Below are 16,988 nucleotides of genomic sequence, written 5' to 3' on the forward strand. Positions count from 1 at the left end.
GAGATCTTCAATTTGAAAAAAAAAATCATGTTTTTCTGATATCTTAGAACAGAGTTACGAATTGTCAAAGTTTATTCGTTCTAGAAACTTTGACCAGCTTTTATTTTCGATCACATATGCAAAAAATGAAGTTTTTTTCCAAAATAATCTTTTAGAGATCTACAATTTTAGAAAAATAATCGCGGCTTTACGAAATCGTGACTAAGAGATATGAGCAGCTAAAGTAATTTTTCAGAAAAGTGGGAGCATTTGGGGAAAAAATGCAAGTTTCAGAGGTACCATGAAATTATCCCTAAAAAACATAACCTCCCATAACAATATAAATTTAGACTACTATACAGTGGCGGACCCAGGAGTCATATGGTGGGGGTGCACATTTCAACCGAGTTGATAAAGCGAAAGTTACTAAAGTGAGTCGATCGGTCAAACTGGAATATATATAATGAAGATTTAATTTGAACCATATAAAAGTAAAAATCAAAAGTGCAATAAAAACAAATTAACCAAATTTTAATTGATTTTAAATAATATAAACTTTTTAGTCACTTTTAGAAGACAAATATCATATATTTCGCCCAGCAATGGAAGAACATCGTGATGATCAAACTTTATATATCTTTTTTTTCGGTAGATTTCAAAACGACTTCATACTTCCGTCAATTTAAAATCAAACATAACATATACATAATTTGTTTAAAATTTGCTATATTGCATGAAATTAGGTCTCAATTTTCAATTTTGCGACCAAAAAACAATTGTACAATGTGGTTTAAGTATTAAATGTAATTAACGTTCACAACGAAAATGGGCAAATAAAGCATCAAGACAAAATTATTAATAGATCATTTTTCAAAAATAACTTAAAAAATATTGCAAAATAAAAAACTGAAACTTGAAGATTGAGAATTTTAAAATTCAAACTAAGGCTTCAACGGTACAGTAATATGGCATTAGTTGCGTGAGTTTTGGTGTAATTGAAGACCAAAAAAGAAAGAAGGAATGGAAGTCTGAAGAATCGAACACGCGCCCTTCAGTTCACAACCATTAGTTTTAACCATTGCGGCAAGCTTATTGTTGTGAACATTATAACACGTATACCATATATTAATGTTAAAGTCATTTAAAAAAGGGATATTCTACAGTGTACCCCTCAGTTTTTTCGGTTTTCTATATTGTATCCCTCCTTTTTTTTTAATTCTACATTGTACCCCTAAACTTCTTACTTATTTCTCCATCATAACCTCATTTAACTCTCCATTAACTTTATCACTATCAAAAGACCGTACTTTGACCTTTATTCTGACTTATTAATTGTATATCACCATTCTATATGAGAAACATCACAAATCACTTATAATTAGCACCAACTACTATTAAAAACATTTTTTATGATTCATGACATGATAATGGGGATTTTTTGAACTTTTAGTTAGTTTCGTATACTATTTTTTGGGCTAATGAGTAATTCGGCGAACTAATAAGTAAAATAAGTAGGTTATCGAGTAACTGAGATGATAAATAGACGATTTAATAGGTCATTTCAGAAACTAAGTTAGCAAAGGCAATAAATAAGGTCATGGTATAGACTAATGTATAGAATTTAGGAATACACCATAGAATATATAAAAAGGAGAACATAGAAAACCGAAAACCACGAGGGTACACCGTAGAATATCCCTTTAAAAAAAAAAGAAAAATCCAAAACCGAGGGTGCGCACGTGGGGAGTTGTGCGCATCCCCCGGTCCGCCCCCTACTACTATATTTAAAATTCGTGCAACGCACGATCTTCTTCATGAGGGTCCAATTATCTTCTACGGATAGGATTGCTTTGGCATTAAAGATCCTATAGCCCATATTCCATTGCATTGTCATTATTACAACACAAAAAAAAAAAAAACATACAGAGACTTTCATCCTCTTAAGTTCATCGTTAATGGTGATCCAACACACATTGCCACTCACAAATATCCACCCCCGAGATTATTAGGATATTAGGCTTATTAGGGCCGGCTATCATTTAGGGTTTATACTAGTAGAGTTTATTATATATACACCCATGTATTGAATCAGAATTACATTGATAATACAATTCTCCCTATGTAATTCTCTCCCCTCTATAATCTTATCATGGTGTCAGAGCCTCTTTCTTGAGGACTCTAAAATCGCTTCCGCTTTCTTACCGTGGGCAAAAATCTATGACGCTCACCGAGTCACCGGCGGGATTTTCTACGTTGATCTAATAGTAAGATTAGTTTAATTTCAATTTTGCAAAAAGAAAAAAATGAGAGAGAAAGATCCGTGAAAGACAATGGTGGATTAGGAGCATTGATGTTCCAAAAGCAATCTATCAATGTTCTGTCATCTTATTGTTGTGATGAATAAGGAACGATGCAGCAAAAATGGGCAAGGATGAATTTCCCTTGATAAAAAAATATATAAAAAAAAAATTCACCCGCCCTGCATTCTTCTTTGAAATTTGATTTATAGTCTTCCATTTCGGTACTTGATTAAGCGTCATCAACTTCGTACAAGGAGGTAAAAAAACTGTAATCACGATAATGGTGGTCCAAATTTGTTTGGAGTTCGAAAAACTTTGCGTTCTCCAAATATTGAAATTGACGGATAATTTTCTGTTTTGCTGAAATTTGTTTAGGCCCGATTAGTGTTCCTAACCAATTATTTAATATTCGATAAGTCCGAAAAACTTAACGTTCTTGTTCGAAGAAATTTCTAGCGAGACTTATACTCGTTTTATCTTACCAACCTTGTGAGGATGAAGAAGCTTACCGGAGATGACAAGAAAAAAAAGATGAATTTTTTTTTCTTGTTTGCAAACTCATGGAAATTTTGCAAATTACCATGAGTTTGAGGGGATGTTGAGATATTGTCGAGATATCGGCATATCCGAATAATATCGTAATAATATATTAGTGTCTTGTGGTATAAGGTGTAGAAGATTCTAGATCTAGGTTTGACATATTTAGGAGCATTATATATAGTCTTGTTATTGTAATCGTAAATGACACAATATTAATAATAGGCTCTCTTTTATGAAACTCTCCCTCTTATATCTTATAACAGATCTACGGGAAAATTACTCTCTGTCACCTCTTCTTTACCATCACCTTTTTCCAAACCTTGAATTTACACCTTATTTCGCCTTCTTCAAAGCTGAATTAAAAGACCAAATGACGATATTTGATAAAAGATATGATAATGATTTTTATTGGTGAAATGAGAGGGATGATAATGATGGTTTTGTGGGAGTGATTTTGGTTATGGAAATGCAAGTTAAAAAAAATAACTGGGAAAATAATTGTGAAGGTGGGTAAGATTTGGAGAACAAGTAGGAAGAAAGAGAGGAATAATCTTGACCTTTGTTTTTTTTTACTGCACCCACGTGGCCTCAAATTATGTGGGTAGCGGACCTCTAATATTTTGGCCCTGTTCTTTTGGACTGAAACGAATCGATCTCGAATCGAATCGAACTTATAAGATCTCGAATCGAACTTATAGGATCTCGAATCGAATCGAACTTATAGGATCTCGAATCGAATCGAACTTATTGGATCTCGAATCGAATCGAACTTATAGGATCTCGAATCGATCGAACTTATAGGATTCGAATCGAATCGACGTGAGGTCTAAAGGTCGACGTGGGTGGTTGTTGGCGGCGAGAAAAAGGAAACGAGAGCCGATGCCCTAATCAGAAACGATGAAGAGATTGCGTGAAAACAACCCTAACTGCGTGAAAACGAAAACCCACAACCACCAAACACACCGGCCGTTGCCGATGAAGAGATTGTCGGCGAAAGACGGTGACAGTGGTGACGGCGGTGGACTATGGGCAGCGTAGGGTTGAGCCGCTGCTTGATCGCGTTTCCCCTCTCCACTCACCTCTCCAAAATTATTATTATTATTATAAAACCACATCTTTTATTATTATTATTATTATAAAAAACGCAAACTTTTATTGAGATTAAACAAAAGTTTTATAAGAAATTATTGGGCAGCCAAGAGAGAACACTGATAAGAAAATATAGTCTAAAACACGAGGTAAGATAATAACACTTTTCCGCTTTATATACATTGGTTTGTTCATACATTATACTACGGTTACATTACGACAAAAAATAATGAGAAAATTGATAATTTTGTTTTAAAAATAATAATGTATATATGTATCGAATAATAATTAATAATGTCAAATGTTTTTGTGTCGGTTTTTAAAAATAATAATTTGTATATAACTTTTCTAAACTGAATTTATAGGATTTGAACTTATAGGATCTGAACTGAACTGAACTGAACTTATAGAATCTGAACTGAACTGAACTTATAGGATCTGAACTGAACTTATAGGATCTGAACTGAACTGAACTTATAGGATCTGAACTAAACTTATAGGATCTGATCTGAACTGAACTTAACTTATAGGATCTGAAGTTAATTTAAGTTAAGTGACTTTAAGTCCAAAAGAACAGGGTCTTACTCATATAAGAAAAAAATGAGATTTTTCCATTAAATTATTATCTTTTTGGGATCTACACTAGTTTTTTACTAGTTTAGAACCCATGCAAAACTACACGGGCATGTATAGATAAGGGTTTACAATTTTATATTTATATCATTATAGTAATAAGAGTATATAACATTTTACGTAAATGATCCACATTAGATTAAAATTAACTTGTTGCTTTAGTGCGTTAACCATAAATTGATTCAACATTGACATGAAGGATTGACCTATAAAAAGAGAAAGCTATATTATATTCTTTGCCGCAATGGATTAACCAAAAGAATTAGGGTGATGCTCATTCATGGACGCAAACGACCGTTTACCCCTTTTATTTCGATTCCCAAATTTTCAATTTCCCTCTCTATTCAATTCCACCATGCACCTCCCTCCCCCACTCCTGCCACCACCTTGCCATTGCCCTTCCCGGCCTCAGCTTGCCGCCAACGACAGATTGCTAAACCACCTCAGGCCACCAACATCGACCATCTCAGGCCACCATCATCGACCATTTGCCTCGGACTTTTTGCTTCAAGCCTCGGATTGACCACCACCATCCCCTATGGCATAGCACTTACCCACGACCACCAACCTCACTTACACCAGCCCCACGACAACCACATCCAACGACCCCACACTTACGCTACCGCCGCCCTGCCCTATGCCCTCCCGGCGACCAGTCACCCCGACCCCAACCACAATTTATTCCATAAAACTCTAGATGTAAAACTAAGCCCAATCAATTTGAATTTAGATACATTTGAAGCAAAAAAGTGATGCATTGTTAATGGATATAGAACAATAATTTGTTCAATATATGAATTAAGTGCACCATTGATGAATTTGGTAGGATTTTATTAATTTGTTAGAGGAAGAGAAGAATAGAGAAGTTTTTTTATAGAAAAAGGTCTGTGATAAGTAGAACACGTACATGAAAGAACAACTACGAAGAATTATATATACTCCCTATCAGGGGCGGCCCATGGGTAGAGCAATTCAGCTCTCTGCACAGGGGCCCATTAAGATAAAGGGCCCCAAATTTTTAAGTCCAGCCCATTAATTTGTAGAAAGAAAAAAATCATCATCGATTTATCATGGGCCCAAAACAACACAGTAAATAAGGCCTATCTTTACTTATTCGGCAAAGTATATCGTATATGTGATGTGTCCATTTCATCAAGTCCAATCTATTTAAAGTCATATTCACTCTATTTTGTTATTCCCTCCTAACAATCTTCACCTTGGATTTTGAAGTCATATTCACTCCATTTTGTTATTCTCTCTTAACCATCTTCACCTTGAAAAAAAAATATTTATATTTATATAGTTGATAAATTTACTCTGACTGACTTTATTTTAGGGCAGCTATTTCAAAACTAATAGTGAAAATTGCACCGAAAATTTACGGATTTTGTGTTACAATTTCGAGATCTTTTCTCAAACTTAGTTGTGTTTTAGTTCATGTAAATGAAGAAGGGTTACTTCCAACGAGTAGATGGATTAATATTTAGTGGTTCTAATTTAAGGCCTCCGATGAATATTCCGAACAGAGCCACTGAAATTCATTGGCCGCCCCTGCTCCCTATCAATTATTTATTTACTTTTTTTTAAGTCTTTGAGTGGTATTTTAATCAACAATTAGTCTCACTTTAGACGGGTATATCCGTCTAAAGTGTAGACGAGTCAAATATATCACCACTTATATAATAAGTCAAAGTGGTGACATCCCACTTGTTATTTGTCTTATTATGAAAGTGGTGTGATATTTGACCCGTCTACAACTTTAGACGGATAGCGTCCGTCTAAAGTGAGAATTTGTGTTTAATCAAAGGTAAACATATAATTGAGACGGAGGGGTAACACAAATTGATGGATCGCTAGAATACTCCCCTATAAGCAGTTTTAGCCTACGAATTTAGGATCGCCTCATAAAAACCGGTAACTATATATATACATGCGCTTCCAAAATCAAATTAAACCCAAGATCATAAATGTAGGATGCGAACAAATATTTTAAGGATGTATTATTAAATCCGGTGTTCCAGGGAAATAAAAGAAGAACTAAGAAGATCAATAAAAAAAGGTCAAGTTTGCATAATCATCAATCTTTTACTCTTATATGAAAATGACTAATATGAAAATGACTATACCAACTTAATCATACATCTATATCGCTTTTTTAATAAAATGAAAGTTGGTATTAGAAAATCAAAAACTTTACGAACAATATTAATCATTAACACTATCTTGGTATTTAAGACTGTCTTAATTTAAGACGACTCTTACAATAAATTATAATAGAGGGGAACTAAAAGAAGGTTGTAAAACGTCTTAAATTAAGACGGTATTTAGCTGTGTTACTCAGACACGACGACACGTGTCGGTGTCGGACACGTGTCGGCGTGTCCGACACGAAATTTCTGAAATTTTTCGACACGCTGACATGGTCAACGGTGTGTCTTGACCAAAATAATGGACACGATACGACACGGCATTGAAAACCTCAAGCCTATTAAATTTTTTTTAAAAAGAAAAATAAATAAAAGTTAGATAAAATACTTCTGTAGGAAGTTTAATGGGGAAGAGTTCACATCATAACTTCAAATTTATTTACTGTATACAGTTGGAAAGCAATTTTAAAATAAGAAAAAGTAAAAGTTTAGTATAATAATTAATTAATCCTTGGGAGAGGAAAAGGTCTACACACTACCCTTTTGAAATAAAACCCTACCTACCACCTTTCACTGCTTTCAGCCGCAATAAACATATTATATTGTCTTGAACCTCCTTTCTCTCTCCTCTTTATTTTCTTTCCTAAGCAATCACTATTCACCTCGACATTCCTGTGAATCTCTGGGTAAACTTCAGATCTTCATCTTCACCTAGCACTGACGACATTCTTAAGTGTAGTCGGATCTTGGTGAAGACCAAGATCTAAAATCGTTCAAGAACTTCACGAGGAGCAACAACTCGGGTAAGGTAAGTTTTATCAGAGTCTGTCGTGCGTGTCGGAGTCGTGTCTATCTCCGGCGTGTCTGACACGTATCACGTGTCGTGTCGGCACATGTGTCGTGTCTGACACGCGACACGACGGAGGTGGGACGTGTCGGAGTAACACAGGTATTTAGCTAGACATGCTCCCAAAAATTAATCTCCATTTCTTTATATTGAAGATCTCTTATGTAAAATTTTCATATCTTTTGCCGATCCGATTCAATACAAAATATTTAAAAAGAATTCATAAAAGTTGCCAGAAATATGTACTTAAGAAAAAGTAGGGTACGTAATTGGAGTGCACAATAGTCAATGAACTCAAATTTGAGTACCAAAACAACTTTTTTACAGTAAATTGTGTGAAATTATATTACAAAGCAGAGAATTTATTAAAAGATAGCATGAAGTAGAGTGGCAAAATTATATTAAAACCTACAATTCACATTTACCCTTTTTATATCCTAAAATTAAATGATAAAACGTAAAAATATTAATTAAAATCGTTGATGGAAATTATGATGAACAAATAACTCGAAAAAATATGCAGCTTTGTAAAAGGGTAGAACCGGACACATGAATAATATTTGTATAAATCAACTTAGCGATGCAGAAAACTATAATAATAATAAAAATTAATTGCAGAAATTGATGTATGACTAACTGGGGAGTATGACATTAAAGAATTTGTATTTTTGGCAAACATAATCTTGGAGAAAGATAGGATAGTTTTTATAAAGAAGGTAATAATATATAAATATATGTAAGCATCTTTAGAGTTTCGGTTAGGCGGGAAAAAATTTAACGGTAGTGTGACACGTGTCAAGTTTAATGAATAATGGTTCCTCTATTATACTTTTATATAGATATAGATATAGATATAGATTATATGACTTAAAAGAAAAAAGAAAGTTTTTTATTATACTCCCTCCTATTCACTATTTTCTTCCCTATTTCCTAAAACGGATTATTCAGGTTTTCTTCCTCTTTCTTATTTTGAAAACTTTTACTTTTATTTTACTCATCCCTCTCTCATATCACCAAACCTCAGCCAACTCTTTTACTCCTATTTTATTACTTTTCTTAATGTTTTGGCCGCACAATTCCTTATTTAACTCCTAATTATTCATTCTCTTTTCTATCACCAAACCTCACCCAACTCTTTTACTCCTACTTTATTGTCCGCCTTAATATTCGTGCCCACAAACAATGGAAAGAAAATAGAGACTAGGAGGGAGGACGACTTAGGCCTTGTCTTTTTGGACTGAAACGAATCTGATCTGAACTGAACTGAACTTATAGGATCTGAACTAAACTGAACTTATAGGATCTGAACTGAACTGAACTTATAGGATCTGAACTGAACTTATAGGATCTTAACTGAACTGAACTTATAGGATCTGAACTGAACTGAACTTATTGGATCTGAACTAAACTTATAGGATCTGAATTGAACTGAACTTATATGATCTGAACTGAACTTACATGATCCGAACTTAAATTAATTTAAATTAAATATGATTATTATTATTATTAGGGTTTTTTGATAACTTATACCTTGAATAACTTGCTTTTTAAAATCTTATACCTAAGATAACTTTCTTTAAAATCTTATACCTAAAATAACATTTTCTTCCAAACTTGATACCAAATCTTAAAACAATGCCTTAAATTGAGGATTTTGCCCTTACTAATTTAATGGTTTTTAGTGCTTGTAATTTTGGATGTGTGGGTTAATAGGTGGGAAAAGAATGGTGGTGTTTAATTAGTAAGGAGAAGATTGTCAATTAAGAGCTTTTTTCGATATTTGGTATCAAGTTTGGAAGTTATTGTTATTGTTATTGTTATTATTATTGTTATTATTATTATTATTATTATTATTATTATTATTATTATTATTATTATTATTATTATTATTATTATTATTATTTATTTTATAAAACCACATCTTTTATTATTATTATTATTATTATAAAAAAACGCAAACTTTTATTGAGATTAAACAAAAGTTTTATAAGAAATTATTGGGCAGCCAAGAGAGAACACTGATAAGAAAATATAGTCTAAAACACGAGGTAAGATAATAACATTTTTCCGCTTTATATACATTGGTTTGTTCATACATTATACTACGGTTACATTACGACAAAAAATAATGAGAAAATTGATAATTTTGTTTTAAAAATAATAATGTATATATGTATCGAATAATAATTAATAATGTCAAATGTTTTTGTGTCGGTTTTTAAAAATAATACTTTGTGTATAACTTTTCTAAACTGAATTTATAGGATCTGAACTTATAGGATCGAATCGAATCGAACTTATAGAATCGAATCGAATCGAACTTATAGGATCTCGAATCGAACTTATAGGATCGATCTCGAATCGAATCGAACTTATAAGATCTGAAGTGAACTTAAGTTAAGTGACTTTAAGTTCAAAAGAACAGGGCCTTTGTATGTACTCGAGAGGAGCTAAACTTAGTCTAGAGGTGGTTGAATGCAAATTCTATTCAAGTGATTAGATTGTTAAGGGTAAAATTTCAGACTCTTGTTAATTTATTTTGAGGACTTGAACTGAATTATAGTTAAGGTTAAAAGATGCTTTAGGGAGATAAAATAGTTTTAAATGGACAAAACGAAAAAGTAACCGAACGAATGGATCAAATTTGAAATTTAACCATGGAAATTTCATCATAGAGAGTGCGAAAAAATCAAAGTAAAATACGATGACTTGCAAGCATATATAATCAAAATTGTTAAAGATTACGATTGAGAGTGAAAGATTGAGAGTGAAAGTTGTGTGTTTTCTCATTCATCGAGTACGGTATTTATACAACGTAATACGGTGTGTATACATTAAATGCACCAAAGACATTTGCCATATTACTGTAGTAAATGTAGACTTATGGGAGGATGGTGGAGTAAATCCCGGAGGTGAGATTTTCACCTTGACTTTGTGTTTACAACACTCCCCCTTGGAAATTTCACCTTATAATTACTTGGATTGTACTATATGCTTTGAAGGGTACTACCTCATTAAAAACCTTGTCAGTAAAAACCCAATGGGATAAAACCTGACTAAGGGAAAAAGAGTGTAGTACATATAGTACTCCCCCTGAATTCAACACATATCCTTGAGCCGTCTCATTCCGATCTTGCGAACTAGTTCTTGGAATTGCTTTGATGGTAGTGACTTTGTGAACAAGTCTGCAAGGTTCTCGCTTGACCTGACTTGTTGGATGTCAATTGTTCCTTGTTCTTGAAGATCATGTGTGAAAAAGAATTTTGGAGCTATATGCTTAGTTCTATCTCTTTTGATATATCCTTCCTTTACTTGAGCTATACACGCCGTATTATCCTCGTATATTATTGTCGGATGATCACTTGTCTTGATATCGCATTCCTTTTCAATGTACTGTATCATGGATCTCAACCATACACATTCTCTTGAAGCTTCGTACAATGCAATTAATTCTGCATGATTTGATGATGTGGCAGTCAAAGTTTGCTTTGTTGACTTCCAGGATATGGTTGTACCGCCATATGTAAATACATATCCTGTCTGAGATTTTGCCTTTTGTGGGTCTGACAAGTATCCAAAGATTCGCATATCCAATCAACGTAGCATCTTTCTTTCTAGGATAAAATAATCCTAAATCTTGGGTTCCTTGAAGGTACCTTAACAAGTGTTTAACTCCATTCCAATGTCTTTTAGTTGGTGATGCACTAAACCTTGCTAGTAAGTTAACCGAAAATGCTATATCTGGTCGAGTATTATTTGCCAAATACATTAATGCACCTATTGCACTAAGATATGGTACTTCTGGTCCTAGGATATCTTCGTTGGTTTCTCTTGACCTAAATTCGTCCTTTTCAACACTAAGAGAGCGAACAACCATTGGAGAACTAAGTGGATGTGATCTAGCCATTCCAAATCTTTGTATGACTCTTTGGGTGTAATTTTCTTGGTGAATAAGGACTCCATTCTTAAGATGCTCGATTTGTAGTCCAAGGCAAAATTTTGTTCGTCCGAGATCTTTCATCTCGAATTCTTTCATTAGATATTTTGCCGTGACTTCAAGCTCGGTTGGAGTTCCAATGATGTTTAAATCATCGACATACACCGCAATGATTGTGAATCCATTACATGTTTTCCTAATAAAAACACATGGACTAATGGGATCATTTTTGTAACCTTCTTTCACAAGATATTCTTTCAGACGATTATACCACATTCGCCCTGACTGCTTTAATCCATATAAAGACTTTTGCAGTTTGATACAAAACATCTCCCGAGGTAGTTTAGAGTTGTAATCGTTGGGCATTTTCACTCCATCTGGGATTTTCATGTATATATCAGTGTCAAGTGACCCATATAAATATGCAGTCACGACATCCATAAGGCGCATGTATAATCCCTTTGATACTGCAAGGCCAGTTAGGAATCTTAGAGTTGTTGCATCAACTACAGGAGAATATGTCTCATCATAATCAACTCCTGGCATTTGCGAGAACCCTTGTGCAACAAGTCTTGCTTTATATCTTACAATTTCATTTTTCTCATTTCGTTTCCTGATGAAGACCCATTTATGCCCTACCGGTTTTACATTCTTTGGTGTTTGTATTATCGGGCCAAAAACTTCTCTTTTTTCAAAAGACTTCAATTCTGCTTTTATTGCTTCCTCCCATTTTGGCCAGTCGTGTCTTTGACGACACTCGTTAACAGATTTTGGCTCAATATCATTTTTGTCTGTCATGATTTCTGTTGCGATGGAGCATACAAATATTTCGTCGATATTGACTTCGACTCGGTTATATTCAATTCCCGTATGAACATAATTCATTGAGATTTCTTGGTTGTCATCATTTACATTTTCCAAAGTTTGATCTCTCGGTAACTCTAGTAGTGTTTCTTCTTCACTATCTTTATCACATGATATTTCCTTTTGTTTCTTCGATTTTCTAGGTTTGAGATCCTTTGAGCCCGGTGGTCTCCCACGTTTCCTACGTGCCATAGATTGTTCTGCTATTAACTTGTCAGAGTTTTCTATAGGAATGTCAATTCTGGCAGGCGCATTTGCTGCTGGAATATGAGACTTTGTGACCCCTTTTGAGTTTGTAAATGCATCAGGTAATTGATTAACAACACTTTGCAAATGAATTATCTTTTGTACTTCTTGATTACAAGAACCATTTCTTGGATCAGTGTATAATAATGAATCTGCATTCCATGTAATTTCTTTTGGTCGTTGGTCCACTTTCCTTTCTCCCCCTAAGACTGGGAATGTATGTTCGTCAAAATGACAATCGGCAAATCGTGCCGTGAATAAATCTCCAGTCATAGGTTCAAGGTATTTAATAATACTTGGAGAAATGAATCCAACATATATACCCAGTCTTCGTTGTGGACCCATTTTAGTCCTTTGGGGTGGAGCAATTGGTACAAAAACAGAGCAACCAAATGTTCTTAAATGTGATATATTTGGTGGGTGTCCCGTTACCAGTTGTAAGGGGGAAAATTTATGATATGCAGTAGGCCTTAACCGGGTTAAGGTTTCTGCATGTAGAATAGCATGTCCCCATGCTGATGTTGGTAATTTTGATTTCATTAGTAGCGGCCTAGCTGTTTGCTGCAATCTTTTTATCATTGCCTCGGCCAGTCCATTTTGTGTATGGACGTGTGCTACTGGGTGTTCAACATCTATGCCAATCGACATACAATACTCATTAAATGCTTGAGAAGTAAACTCCCCCGCATTATCCAGACGAATTTTCTTAATATTCTGATCTGGAAATTGCGTTCGTAGTCTGATTATCTGAGCAAGTAATTTCGCAAGAGCAAAATTCCTTGTGGAAAGAAGGGTTACATATGACCATCTCGTAGATGCGTCAATTAGTACCATAAAATATCGAAATGGTCCACATTGTGGGTTAATTGGGCCACATATATCACCTTGAATCCTTTCAAGGAATCCGGGTGATTCATTCTTAATTTTGCTTGTCGATGGTCTTGTAATAAATTTTCCCAGTGAACATGCACTGCAAGGAAAATCACTAGATTTTATTACCCTGACATTCTTTAAAGGGTGTCCCCGTGAACTTTCAATAATTTTTGTCATCATGCCAGGTCCTGGATGACCTAACCTATCATGCCACAAAGTGAATGCGGTCTTATCATTTATTTTTGTTGATGACATCATGCTAGTTATAATGGGATTTATATGTGTATAATATAAACCAGAAGAGTATGATGGCATTTTCTCAGATATGCATTTCTTGCCCAATTTTATTATTGTTAGGCATAAGTATTCTTTAGAATTTTCTGTCATGGTTTCAATATGATAACCATTTTGTCGCATATCTTTGAAACTGATCAGGTTTCGTTGCGACTTGCTCGAGTATAGCGCTTTATGTATTGTTATGCTTGTTCCCATTGGGAGTATGATGATAGCTTTTCCACAACCTTCAATTATTTCAGCGTTGCCGCATATAGTATTCACATATGCTTTAATTGGCATTAATTCTGTGAAATATTTTTGCTGTTTCAAGATAGTGTGAGTTGTGCCGCTATCTATTAAGCATGCTTCTGCATCGGTTGTCATATCTAAAACATTAAAATAAAGACTATTAATATTGTTTAATAATTATGTTTAGGATGCAATGAAAATGGAAACTAGTATATTACATTATTTGAGGTAAGAAATAAAAGCATATTAAACATGGATGCATAGTAAGATTTAAAATATAGGTAACATATTTTCTACATAGTAGATGTCATATTGAATCCACTACTCCCGGCGCCATCATCCAGAAAGTAGTTTGCCGTTTCGATCATGTCTGATTCAAGCATGTCAGTCTCAACCATGTTTGATTTAGGCATATTGGATGTTAATGGTATGGCATCAGTAATAAAATGTGCCTCAGGCCTTTTATTCTTTTGCACGATGGATGCCTGGTAGAGGTCGACAAAGTGTTTTGGCGTGCGACACGCGCGAGCCCAGTGTCCTCCTAGACCACACTTATTACAAGTAGTTCTAGGTTTTTCAATATTTTCGGGATAAGCCTTCCGCTTTCCGTAATGTGGTTTTTTAAACGTATTTTGACCTCTACTTAGGCCAGAACCACGTCCTCTACCGCGTCCTCGCTTATTGATCCAGCGTCCACGCCCACTTCTAGCAACAAAATTTGCCTCAGGTATTGCAATAGATCCACTTGGCCTCAAATTATCGTTTTTCAACAAAACATTGTCATTTTGTTCAGCGACTAAAAGTATTGCAATAAGGTCAGTGAATTTTTCAATTTTGCTTTGCCTTATTTGTCTTTGAAAATCAATATTGCGTTTGCCCATAGTTGAGAATGTTTTCTCGATTTTAGTGTAGTCGCTAACTTCATGACCACAATACTCCAATTGTGAGGCAATGCGAAATAGGGCCGAATTATATTCGTTTTCAAGTAAAATCTTGGAAACGTAAGTTTTCCCATTCATGGCGAAGTTTAGGGAGTAGAGGACATCTTGTTGATGTCCAAACCTTTCCTCAAGGCGAGCCCATAATTGAGAAGAGTCTCTTATTCGCAAATACTCATTTTTTAGCCCTTCATCCATATGATGTCGTATAAATATATGAGCATGTTGCTTTTCTTGGTAGGTACCAAAATTACCTACCTCAACAAAGATGATCGAGGCCCTTGGCTCCCAAATGGGCTATGACATCGTCTTTCCATAGCAGAATTTCGCCCGGATAAATCAAGAATATCGAAGTCTCTTTTGGCAATGTGAGACATTTTTCTATGTAACGTAAAAAAAATAAAAACTGTTAGAAAACAAGAATAGTTATGTTCAAGTTTTCTACCTTAATTAATTCAACATTATTACCTTATTGCGGTTAGTGGTCTTGTTATTCATTTATTATAATTCAAATTGGTCATAGATTAAGATTATTTAAAGGAAGATAATTCAGCTTAATCAAAAGATTACAATAAAATTAATATAAAAGCATAAATAACAATATGTAACAAGAGCTAAATATGCATAAAACTTACTTATTATTCATAATATGAGCTAAAAACATAGCGAAAAGGGCAACTAATACAATTATTATTATCATTAACCAACTAAGCCGGGTTTCTAACTCACGAAGATTTTTCTTAATAGAGCGCATGAGCTCGTCTTCGGGTATTGTATCCTTATTATTATCCATTTTTTTTTGTTTTTTCTCGTGATTTTGGATAAGGGAAGAAGATTTTGGATAAGATAAGAAGTGAGTAAAATGATAGAGTTTATAAGGGTTTTATAGGGGTTAAAAATACTGTAGCGTCGGTGGTAATAGTGATAATATTAAAGGAAAAAAAAAATATTAAACTTAAAGAAAATGTTTACGATTATCAATGAGATATTCAAATAAAATTAGAAACAAGATATAATACATATGGAAGGATATTAGGCTCTTAATGCATACTACATATGATATTAATACTATCTTAGACATGCAATTACAACTTCTATTTTCAAATTATTATACTTATATTTTACTTATTATACCAATCAAACTTGACTTTTGCTACACCTAACTATGACTTTTGCTACACCTAACTATGACTTTTGCAACTATACTACTACTGACAACTTCATTTTTCTCTTCATCATTTCTACATTTTTCCAAGTCTCTCGTTGTTCTTTGAGAGACAAAAAAAATGCTTCCTTCCAAAAGCTCTATTAAATAACAACCTTCATAATATCATCAAAATAAAATAAAATATTTTACTACCATGGCTAACGATTTTAAAAAAAACTTTCAGACGATTGACATGGTGGTCGTTATCTGACGTTTCTCGGCCGATGTTGCCGGCCTAGGTGGCCCTAAGAGGCCGTCGGCTGGGGTAGATGGTTCAGTAATAATATTAGTATTGGGGCGTTTTTCGCGGATGGAGTCGGTTGATTCGGTTGACTCTGAGGACACTTGTTCGTCTCTTGGTCTCTTCAAGCGAGACGTTCCCGCTATATTCTCGGGAAAAAATTGTCGGGTTTTGTGACACTTTTTGGTTTCTCTGTCTACTTGACTATTGAGGTTGGTTCGAATCGGTTTTGATAAGTGTTGATTAAGTGGGGCAACAACCGATGGTTCACTCGGTTGTGGTTGTGGTTGTGGTTGCGGTTGCGGTTGCGGGCAAGCAACAGGGATATTTATAGGTAAGTCATTAGTAGGTTCGGTGATCAAATATATGTTAGAATTTGAGATATAACTTAAAATAGTGGTGATCCCATGACATTGTTGATCCATGTTAAAAAAAAAAATATTATTTAGTAATATAATTGTTTGAAAAAAAAAATTCTAAGAGCTAAATTATTACGAGTATTTTGAAAATGATACCTTGCGAATTCGGAGCAAGTTCGTGCTGATAACGTGTTAAAGATTACGATTGAGAGTGAAAGATTGAGAGTGAAAGTTGTGTGTTTTCTCATTCATCGAGTACGGTA

General features: G+C 34.3%; 1 protein-coding gene across 1 annotated transcript; it reads right to left on the reverse strand.

Moving 5' to 3' along the window:
- Positions 1-14,273: 14,273 nt before the first annotated feature.
- LOC141613650 (uncharacterized) lies at positions 14,274-15,116 on the reverse strand. Its single transcript, XM_074432393.1, has one exon. The coding sequence runs from the start codon at positions 15,114-15,116 to the stop codon at positions 14,274-14,276; it is 843 nt and encodes a 280-aa protein (XP_074288494.1).
- Between the last annotated feature and the right edge of the window lie 1,872 nt (positions 15,117-16,988).

This window comes from Silene latifolia, chromosome 11, assembly GCF_048544455.1.
Source record: "Silene latifolia isolate original U9 population chromosome 11, ASM4854445v1, whole genome shotgun sequence".
Lineage (NCBI taxonomy): Eukaryota > Viridiplantae > Streptophyta > Magnoliopsida > Caryophyllales > Caryophyllaceae > Silene > Silene latifolia.